General features: G+C 42.8%; 1 protein-coding gene across 2 annotated transcripts in view; it reads right to left on the minus strand.

Annotated features, from left to right (window-relative positions):
• Positions 1-11,252, minus strand: part of BNIPL (BCL2 interacting protein like) — a 42,701-nt gene that overhangs the window by 21,374 nt on the left and 10,075 nt on the right. For both annotated transcript variants that reach the window (XM_082275073.1, XM_082275074.1), the window contains exons 2-3: positions 4,784-4,888; positions 2,513-2,574 (exon numbers count right to left, since the gene is read on the minus strand). In XM_082275073.1, the coding sequence (XP_082131199.1) occupies positions 2,513-2,574; positions 4,784-4,888 (167 nt within the window). The remainder of the gene's footprint in view (positions 1-2,512; positions 2,575-4,783; positions 4,889-11,252) is intronic.

Raw genomic sequence — 11,252 nt, forward strand, 5'->3', positions numbered from 1 at the left:
GCGGGCCGGCGGTCGGTAAGTGATTAATAGAAACAACTAGGTAAGACGCATGTTACCCCCTGAAGAAGGAATAGTTATTCATTCCGAAACGCGTTGGGTCTGTTTGCTTTCTATTTCACTTTGTCCATTTGTGAGCCATTGACCCTCATACATAAATTTTGTGTGTGTATCATGATTTTGCCATGTGAACAACCAGATTTCTATTGTCGTGTCTAATTTTGATATTTTTTTATATGATCTATTCAATAAATGTACACCTTTTTAGATTATCAACTTTCTGACTCCAGCTGTAGGTCGTCACAGTCCCATCTAGTGGGGAATTTGTCTTTTTGTCTATATGAATTTAGGGATGAGACCTACTCTTTGAACCAAACCCTTAATCCCCCTCTTCCCTCTTTATATATGCAAGTTGTAGGCCACAAAAAGGGTATGGGGGGGGGGGGGGGGGTCCGGTTCCTGCCCTGAAGGACATGTACCAATGCAAACATTTAAAAAAAAAAAAATAAATAAAATGGATAGTTTTTTTTTCAGGAGCAGCGATTTTATTGATGCTTAAAGTGAAACAATAAAAATGAAAAAAATTCCTTTAAAATATAGTGCCTGGAGGGGGGGTTCCCCTTAGTCTGCCTGTAAAGTGGCGCATCTGTACCCTGTATAGAACCTGCTGCAGCAAAACTGACTTTAATAAAGGAAAAAAAAAAAATGAATGAAATGACATTTAGATTGCAGGCAATAGAAAAATGTTAACCAAAAAAAAAAAAAGGGCGTGAGGGTCCCGCCGAAATCCATACCAAGCTCTTCGGGTCTAGCATGGATTTTAAGGGGAACCCCACACCAAAAATTAAAAAAGAAAAAAAATACGCAGGGGGGTCCCCCCCAAAATCTATACCAGACCTTTATCCGAGCATGCAGCCTGGCAGGTCAGAAAAAGGGGGAGGGGGGGTGAGCCAGCCCCCCCTTCCCCTACTGAACTATACCAGGCCACATGCCCTCAACATTGGGGGGGGGGGCATGCTGTTTTTTTTTTTTTTTTTCAGCTGTCAACGGGGGAAGCCCATTGACAGATGATGACTCAACGGTTGTTAAGGATGCTGCGGCCGGCTTCCCGACCCCGCACCTTAACAACCAGCTTACACTGCGCTCTGATTGGGCAAAGCTTTGCCCAAACAGGGTGCAGCACACAGTGCCTTCCAGGGCGTTCAGCAAGGCAAACACCAGCCTGTGAATTTCGGTGTTTGCTGGATGGGCGAACAGGCAATGTTCAGGCTGATCTTTTGCTCAGCCCGAGCCGTTCTCCCAACTCTATTCAGTTTTGTTTCTTTTCTATTCTATTCGGTTATTTTTTAATCTGATCTATTCTGTTCTAGTCCTTTATTTTATATTCTATTATTTTTTTTTTCTTTTTCTATTTTTTATTTTATTCTTTTCTATTCTATTTTATTCTTTTCTATTATAATACTTTATTTTTCTGTTTTATTCTATTCTTTTATTTTCTATTCTATTCCTTTATATTCTATTTATTCTATTCTGTTCTATAATGCAGCCCAAGTAGGAATCATCATCTTATATCACTTTTATACCTTACTGTATTGATTGCAATATGTTTCTAGGTCAAATTCTAATTTTCTAATCTGATCTATTCTATTCCTTTCTATTCTAATCTATTTTATCCTATTCTACAGTGCAGCCTAAGTAGGAATCATCATCTTATTTCACTTTTATACCTTACTGTATTGATCGCAACTCTATTCATTTTTTTTTCTTTTCTATTCTATTTGGTTATTTTTTTAAATCTGATCTATTCTGTTCTAGTCCTTTATTTTCTTTTCTATCATTTTTTTATTCTTTTCTATTAGAATACTTTATTTTTATATTTTATTCTATTCGGTTATTTTTTAAATCTGATCTATTCTGTTCTAGTCCTTTATTTTCTTTTCTATCATTTTTTTTATTCTTTTCTATTAGAATACTTTATTTTTATATTTTATTCTATTCGGTTATTTTTTAAATCTGATCTATTCTGTTCTAGTCCTTTATATTCGATTCTATTATTTTATATTTTATTATTTTCTATTAGAATACTCTTTTTCTGTTTTATTCTATTCTTTTATTTTCTATTCTATTCCTTTATAGTCAATTTTTTTTTTTATTCTATTCTATAATGCAGCCTAAGTAGGAATCATCATCTTATATCACTTTTATACCTTACTGTATTGATTGCGGTATGTTTTGAGGTCAAATTCTAAATCCATTTTCGAGGTCGAATTCAAAATAATTTTCGATCTCAAATTAATTTTCAAATTCAAAAAATTAATTTAGTTAGAATTTATTTCAGATCTGCTGAAATCCGTTACTATTGTGATTGGGGAAACTCGGATACATGCGAGTCTCCAAATAACGAATATTTTGTCCAAATTTCTATTCATAAGGAAACCAATCGCACACGTCTATTTTCAATGCCTACGGGGGTCACACATCTGTACCTCCATAACAGGAAATTCACATTCCATACCTGACAGGTCCTCTTCATTTGTATCCAAGTCTTCCTCCGGGGTGGTCTCCTCGGGAAGGGGTCTGCAAAAATGTTGAATTACAAGATGATATAATTACATTCCATGGGGGGCGTATCTACAGAGCGGGGGAATCGGATCTGCTGGCCATTAGCTACATTTCTGCAGTCTGTCTGCTCAGTATAGGCCGGGATAGTAAAAAATTATGGAAGGTAAAGATGCGATATTCATATTTCTTAATCCAAAAGTGGACACCTGGTCCCGGACAGATCAGTGAACGGACATTTTGACCAAATTAAAAAAAAAAAAAAAAAAAAAAAAAAAAGAAGTTTTGCCCATAGTTCTACTTTAACCTCCTTGGCGGAATTCCCGAGTGTGGCTCGGGGTTAATTTTCAGTACCAAAAGCGGTAACCCCGAGCCACATTCGGCGTTACCCTGTAGTGAAAGTTATCTTGTCCCTACGATCCCCCAATGTCGGCATCCGTCTTCCAGGTTGCCTTCCCTGCGAGCGCCGCGATGCAGGGGGGTGGGGAGGATGGTCTGAACTGGGCGGGAAATTTAAAAAAAAAAAAAGGTACAATGTATCATGTCATGTTTTGTGTAATCTGTTAGGATTACATTACTGTATCAAACCATTTCACCTCAGTTTTGTCCCTAGTGCTTTGTCCAGTGCCCTGCCCGCACTTTTACTGTTTTATTCCTTTTATTTTTATTATTCATTTGTTAATAATTTATTAATTCATTTATTTATTAATTTAAAGGTATTCATTTAAGAATTTATTAAATTATTACCTTAAATTAATAAAAAAATGCATTAATAAATTCTTAAATGAATACCTTAAATTAATAAATAAATGAATTAATAAATTATTAACAAATGAATAATAAAAATAAAAGGAATAAAACAGTAAAAGTGAATAAAATGTATTAATAAACGAATTAATGATTAAACTAAAATAAATTAATAAATGAATTAAATTCTTAAATTATTACCTTAAATTAATAAAAAAATGCATTAAGAATTTAATTCATTTATTAATTTATTTTAGTTTAATCATTAATTCGTTTATTAATACATTTTATTCACTTTTACTGTTTTATTCCTTTTATTTTTATTATTCATTTGTTAATAATTTATTAATTCATTTATTTATTAATTTAAAAGGTATTAATTTAAGAATTAATGCATTTATTTATTAATTTAATCATTTATTAATGCATTTTTTTATTAATTTAAGGTAATAATTTAAGAATTTAATTCATTTATTAATTTATTTTAGTTTATTTAATCATTAATTCATTTATTAATACATTTTATTCACTTTTACTGTTTTTTTTTCCCCTAAGAATTACAGGCCTACAAATATAAAACAACAGATTTCCGTGAAAAACAATGTACCGCTTTGACATTGAAAAATACGGACATAAATCAGACCGCCGGGGAGGTAAATTAAACAAGCTAAATTTAGGAGCTGATTGGCTACCATGCACATCTCCATCAGGCTTTGCACTTAGTTTTAGAAAATCAGCCCCATCGTCTTCTTACACTTCAAAGACTGAAAAAAAAAAAAAAAACATCCTCCTTACTGTGCTGCAATTAGCTGACGTAAAATTGCATTGAATTCAATGTTTGTGTTGTATGGAGGAGTTAAGCTGCCTATGGATGGTGCCAAGTCAGCAGGTGACCAAGCTGTTCAACTAGACAAAGAATATGAACATCTGAAACGGAACATATTATTTTACATCTATATATATATATATATATATATATATATATATATATATATATATATATATATATATATACACACACACACACACATATACACACATATACATATATATATATATATATATATATATATTTTTTAGCAATATAAAATATACATATAATATATTGTCCTTATTAATTATATATATATTTTTTTTTTCTAATAATTTAAATATACATATATTATCTATATATATATATATATATATATTAATTTAAATATACACGTAAATATATATATATATATATATATATATATATATTTATTTTTTTAATAATAAAAAAAATACATATAATATATTATATAAACATACTATCTTTATTAATGGGTGCAAGTTGTAGGGAAGGTCAAACATTTTATTTCACTTTTCTCTACAAATAGTTAATAGCAATTGCAACAGTTTAGCTAAAAAGTACATAAAATAAAATGAAATAAAAAGAGTTTTATAAAAATCGGGGCCCCAGGGGGGCCACACTTTGGACAGCGATTTTTTTCCATACCTGGGGAACTCCTCGTCCTGCCACTCCTCTTTCAGCTCCATGTCATCGATACTCTGACGGCCACCACGGGAGGGCGCTGTTTTCTGACACCCCAAGTCCCTAGAGCTGAAGTAAAGGCAAAAAGATTAGATTATTATTGTGACCTGAGAAGGGTGCATACATTTGTATTTAACTATTGAGGCAGGAGGAGCCTCAAAGTAACCCATACAGAGCAAAGCAACAGCTTCACTTATATGTGACCTCCAGCCTTCCCTTCAGTCTTCCACGATTGACACAGATAGAGCCCCGCCTCATTTCCTGGCCTGGAGGGCGCCCAGCATTATTCAGTGAATCAGGAAAATACTGCATTATGGCCACTAGATGGCGCTGGCAATCATGTAAGTATATACTGTAATCACCAGCTCCATCTAGTGGTCAGAATACAGTATTTTCCTGATTTACTTAATTTGGTATGAATGAATAAATATCGACCTGGTAAAAAAAAAAAATAGCTTGGAAACATTTGGCTTTGTCCCAGTTGGCACAGAACGAATGTACACGCTGCTTTGCTGGATGAATAGCTCTGAAAATGTTGTATAAATATACCCCTGTTTTGTATTGTTTCATAGAAGTGTTTATCATAAACCAGGAAGAGGGACATTTGGGGAGCAATCAAGGATACAGGGATTTGGTTCCAATATAGAGACAGTCCCTTCAAAGCAGGGACAGTTGGAGGGTATGCTATGGGGGCAAATCTTGTGCCGGTTTCCATCTATTGTCTAATAAGCAAGCTACTGTCAAGCAAAAGGCATGGGAAGCCTGGCACTGCCATGGGGGACGGGTACCAATGCCAAAATCAATCAGTTCCAGCCCAACAAATAGTAAAATGACGGCTGGGTGGGACCGCTCTCGTTCTGGGAGGAGGTCATTCAACATCCTCCCATTAATCCTGCACATCACGACGATTGGTGGCGAGCTGTGTCCCATGGACACAGCACATCACCGATCAGGGTAAAGCGACAATAACATTGGCTCTTTACCATGTGATCAGCTGTGTCCAATCACTCCAATCACAGCTGGTCACATGCAAACAAATGCTGGTTGTCAGCATTTTCTTTCCTCAGTGCGGTCACTGTCTGAGGAAAGGAAAGCCGATAACCGGAGATCTTGTGACAGGGAGCATTTCCACTGATAATCAGGGCACTGATTATCAGTGCAGCATATCAGAACCCCGTCAGTGTAACATATCAGTGCCCATTAGGGCAGCCCCATCAGTGCCTATCATTTCCGCCTATCAGTGCAATTTATTAGTGCAGCATATCAGTGCCCATCAGGGCAGCCTATCAGTGCTGTCTTCTCAGTGCAGCATATCAGTGCAGCCCTGTCACTGTAGCATAGCAGTGCCAAACAGTGCAGCATATCAGTGCCCATCAGTGTGGCCTTCTCAGTGCAGCCTCACCAGTGCCTCTTCATCAGTGCTCATTAGTGCAACTTATCAATGCAGAATATCAGTGCCCATCAGTGCAGCCCTGTCACTGCAACATATCAGTGCCCATGAGTGCAGCATATCAGTGCCCATCAGTGCAACTTATTAGTGCAGCATATCAGTGCCCATCAGTGCAACCTATTAGTGCAGGATATCAGTGCCCATCAGTGCAACTTATTCGTGCAGCATATCAGTGCCCATCAGGGCAGCCCTATCTGTGCAGCATATCAGTGCCCATCAGGGCAGCATATCAGTGTCCATCAGTGCAGCCCTGTCACTGTAGCATAGCAGTGCCAAACAGTGCAGCATATCAGTGCCCATCAGTGCGGCCTTCTCAGTGCAGCCTCACCAGTGCAACTTATCAATGCAGAATATCAGTGCCCATCAGTGCAGCCCTGTCACTGCAACATATCAGTGCCCATCAGTGCAACTTATTAGGGCAGCCCTATCTGTGCAGCATATCAGTGCCCCTCAGGGCAGCATATCAGTGTCCATCAGTGCAGCATATCAGTGTCCATCAGTGCAGCCTCCTGAGCGCAACCTATCAGCGCAGCCTCCTGAGCGCACATCAGGGCAGCCTCATCAGTGCAGAAAAATTACTTGTTTGCAAAATTTTATAAAAGAGAAAAAAAAGTTTTTTTCCCTCTAAATTTTCAGACTTTTTTTGTGTAGAAAATCCAGAGGTGATTAAATACCACCAAAAGAAAGCTCTATTTGTGGGGGGATGTCATATGGGTACAGTGTTGCATGACCGAACAATTGTCACAAAAGTGTGACAGCACTGAAAGCTGAGGATTGCCCTGGCCAGGAAGGGGGTAAAAGTGGCCGGTATTGAAGTGGTTAAAAAAATAAAAATTACAGTAAAGCCGGGAGAGCGCATTTCCAAGAGCCGCACTGACAGGAATACAAATCTATTATATGACATCACTGAAGGCATTCCTACAGAATAAATCTCCGGCTGTGACTGGCCGGTGAGTCGGTCATTACAGACAGTCTAAGGATGAGCTCAGGGATTTTATTGGTGGAGAGGACGGATTAAAGCCTCATTATTTATTAATTATCAAACAATGACCAACCGGCCATTTATATTTTCAGTCCGCTGTCACAGCTCCCAGGTAATAAAGGACAGCAAAATAACCGTTAACCATCTCCATCCTATATCACCAAAAGTATTGGGACGCCGGCCTTTACCCACACATGAACTTTAATGGCATCCCAGTCTTAGTCCGTAGGGTTCAATATTGAGTTGGCCCCTCCTTTGCAGCTATAACAGCTTCAACTCTTCTAGGAAGGCTGTCCACAAGGTTTAGGAGTGTGTCTATGGGAATGTTTGACCATTCTTCCAGAAGTGCATTTGTGAGGTCAGGCACTGATGTTGGACGAGAAGGCCTGGCTCGCAGTTTCCACTCTAATTCCTCCCAAAGGTGTTCTATCGGGCTGAGGTCAGGCCAGTCAAGTTGCTCCACCATAAACTTGCTCATCCATGTCTTAAGATCCGAGGAGGATGAATCGAGATTGCGATTTATTAACAATTAATCATGTAGCTTTAGGCCCCTTTCACACAGGCGGACTGTTCAGATCCGCCTGTCCGTTTTTTTGGCGGATCTGAACGGTCCCCCCCATGCATTCCTATGGGGCATTGGATGGCAGTTGAGACATGTCCGCTGACATCCGACCCAATCCGATCCGTCAAATATGGACGGATGGAAACCCTATTTTCCATCCGTCCAACGGATCGGATCGGATGGCATCGGATGAGTACTGACCAACGGTCCGTTCCCATTCGATTTCCCCCATAGAGATGCATGGGGAAATTAAAGCTGTGTCTCCGCACACAGCACGGAGACACAGCTGTCCTCCTGCTGCTCAGCGAGGGATCGGCGGCTCGATCCCCCGCTGAGAAAAACGGACTCCGTCCAACGGACGGAGTGTGTGAAAGGAGCCTTACTGTGCGGATGTCTTTAAGAATTCACGCAGCTGTCACAAATAATCCCATCGAGCTGCCGAATATGTTTATTTGCTTTGATCATCAGGTCCATCTAGTGGTCGTAAGGTGGTATTTGCCTGAAAATACCTCAATCAGGGAAATACCACACTTTGGCCACTAGATGGAGCTGATCATAGCAAGTAACTTATTAGGCAAATCCTGGGTGTTATTTGTGACAGCTGAGCAAATGTTGGAGGCATTTTTTTTTTTTTTTTTTAAAGACCCCCATCCTTTCCATTTAGTGAACAAGCTATAGATCATTCTATGTCCATGCAAGGCTATGTTGCAATGTCATCCACAGTTGATCAGACAGTGACGTCAACGTGAGTCAGGCAAACAAAATGCAATTTAATCATTGTTTTTACTCAGGAGGAACCCTTAGCAGCCTCAGGAGAAACCCCTAGCAGCCTCAGGATGAACCCCTAGCAGCCTCAGGAGAAACCCCTAGCAGCCTCAGGAGAAACCCCTAGCAGCCTCAGGAGAAACCCCTAGCAGCCTCAGGAGAAACCCCTAGCAGCCTCAGGAGAAACCCCTAGCAGCCTCAGGAGAAACCCCTAGCAGCCTCAGGAGAAACCCCTAGCAGCCTCAGGAGAAACCCCTAGCAGCCTCAGGAGAAACCCCTAGCAGCCTCAGGAGAAACCCCTAGCAGCCTCAGGAGAAACCCCTAGCAGCCTCAGGAGGAACCCATAGCAGCCTCAGGAGAAACCCATAGCAGCCTCAGGAGAAACCCATAGCAGCCTCAGGATGAACCCATAGCAGCCTCAGGAGAAACCCCTAGCAGCCTCAGGAGAAACCCCTAGCAACCTCAGGAGAAACCCATAGCAGCCTCAGGAGAAACCCCTAGCAGCCTCAGGAGAAACCCCTAGCAGCCTCAGGAGAAACCCCTAGCAGCCTCAGGAGGAACCCCTAGCAACCTCAGGAGAAACCCATAGCAGCCTCAGGAGAAACCCATAGCAGCCTCAGGAGAAACCCCTAGCAGCCTCAGGAGAAACCCCTAGCAGCCTCAGGAGAAACCCCTAGCAGCCTCAGGAGAAACCCCTAGCAGCCTCAGGAGAAACCCCTAGCAGCCTCAGGAGAAACCCCTAGCAGCCTCAGGAGAAACCCCTAGCAGCCTCAGGAGAAACCCCTAGCAGCCTCAGGAGAAACCCCTAGCAGCCTCAGGAGAAACCCCTAGCAGCCTCAGGATGAACCCCTAGCAGCCTCAGGAGAAACCCCTAGCAGCCTCAGGAGAAACCCCTAGCAGCCTCAGGAGAAACCCCTAGCAGCCTCAGGAGAAACCCCTAGCAGCCTCAGGAGAAACCCCTAGCAGCCTCAGGAGAAACCCATAGCAGCCTCAGGATGAACCCATAGCAGCCTCAGGAGAAACCCCTAGCAGCCTCAGGAGAAACCCCTAGCAACCTCAGGAGAAACCCATAGCAGCCTCAGGAGAAACCCCTAGCAGCCTCAGGAGAAACCCCTAGCAGCCTCAGGAGAAACCCCTAGCAGCCTCAGGAGGAACCCCTAGCAACCTCAGGAGAAACCCATAGCAGCCTCAGGAGAAACCCATAGCAGCCTCAGGAGAAACCCATAGCAGCCTCAGGATGAACCCATAGCAGCCTCAGGAGAAACCCCTAGCAACCTCAGGAGAAACCCCTAGCAGCCTCAGGAGAAACCCCTAGCAACCTCAGGAGAAACCCATAGCAGCCTCAGGAGAAACCCCTAGCAGCCTCAGGAGAAACCCCTAGCAGCCTCAGGAGAAACCCCTAGCAGCCTCAGGAGAAACCCCTAGCAGCCTCAGGAGAAACCCCTAGCAGCCTCAGGAGAAACCCCTAGCAGCCTCAGAAGGAATCCCCTAGCAGCCTCAGGAGGAACCCCTAGCAGCCTCAGGAGGAACCCCTAGCAGCCTCAGGAGGAACCCCTAGCAGCCTCAGGAGGAACCCCTAGCAGCCTCAGGAGGAACCCATAGCAACCTCAGGAGAAACCCATAGCAACTTCAGGAGAAACCCATAGCAACCTCAGGAGAAACCCATAGCAACCTCAGGAGAAACCCCTAGCAGCCTCAGGAGGAACCCCTAGCAGCCTCAGGAGGAACCCCTAGCAGCCTCAGAAGGAATCCCCTAGCAACCTCAGGAGAAACCCATAGCAACCTCAGGAGAAACCCATAGCAACCTCAGGAGAAACCCCTAGCAACCTCAGGAGGAACCCCTAGCAGCCTCAGGAGGAACCCCTAGCAACCTCAGGAGAAACCCATAGCAACCTCAGGAGAAACCCTTAGCAGCCTCAGGAGGAACCCCTAGCAGCCTCAGGAGGAACCCCTAGCAGCCTCAGGATGAACCCCTAGCAGCCTCAGGATGAACCCCTAGCAGCCTCAGGATGAACCCCTAGCAGCCTCAGGATGAACCCCTAGCAGCCTCAGGAGGAACCCCTAGCAACCTCAGGAGAAACCCCTAGCAACCTCAGGAGAAACCCCTAGCAGCCTCAGGAGGAACCCCTAGAAGCCTCAGGAGGAACCCCTAGCAGCCTCAGGAGAAACCCCTAGCAACCTCAGGAGAAACCCCTAGCAACCTCAGGAGAAACCCATAGCATCCTCAAGAGAAACCCCTAGCAGCCTCAGGAGAAACCCCTAGCAACCTCAGGAGAAACCCATAGAAACCTCAGGAGAAACCCATAGCAACCTCAGGAGAAACCCATAGCATCCTCAAGAGAAACCCCTAGCAGCCTCAGGATGAACCCCTAGCAACCTCAGGAGAAACCCATAGCAACCTCAGGAGAAACCCATAGCAACCTCAGGAGGAACCCCTAGCAGCCTCAGGAGGAACCCCTAGCAGCCTCAGGAGAAACCCCTAGCAGCCTCAGGAGAAACCCCTAGCAACCTCAGGAGAAACCCATAGCATCCTCAGGAGAAACCCCTAGCAGCCTCAGGAGGAACCCCTAGCAGCCTCAGGAGGAACCCCTAGCAGCCTCAGGAGAAACCCCTAGCAACCTCAGGAGAAACCCCTAGCAACCTCAGGAGGAACCCCTAGCAGCCTCAGGAGGAA

This window comes from Pelophylax lessonae (assembly GCF_965119305.1).
Source record: "Pelophylax lessonae genome assembly, chromosome: 13".
Lineage (NCBI taxonomy): Eukaryota > Metazoa > Chordata > Amphibia > Anura > Ranidae > Pelophylax > Pelophylax lessonae.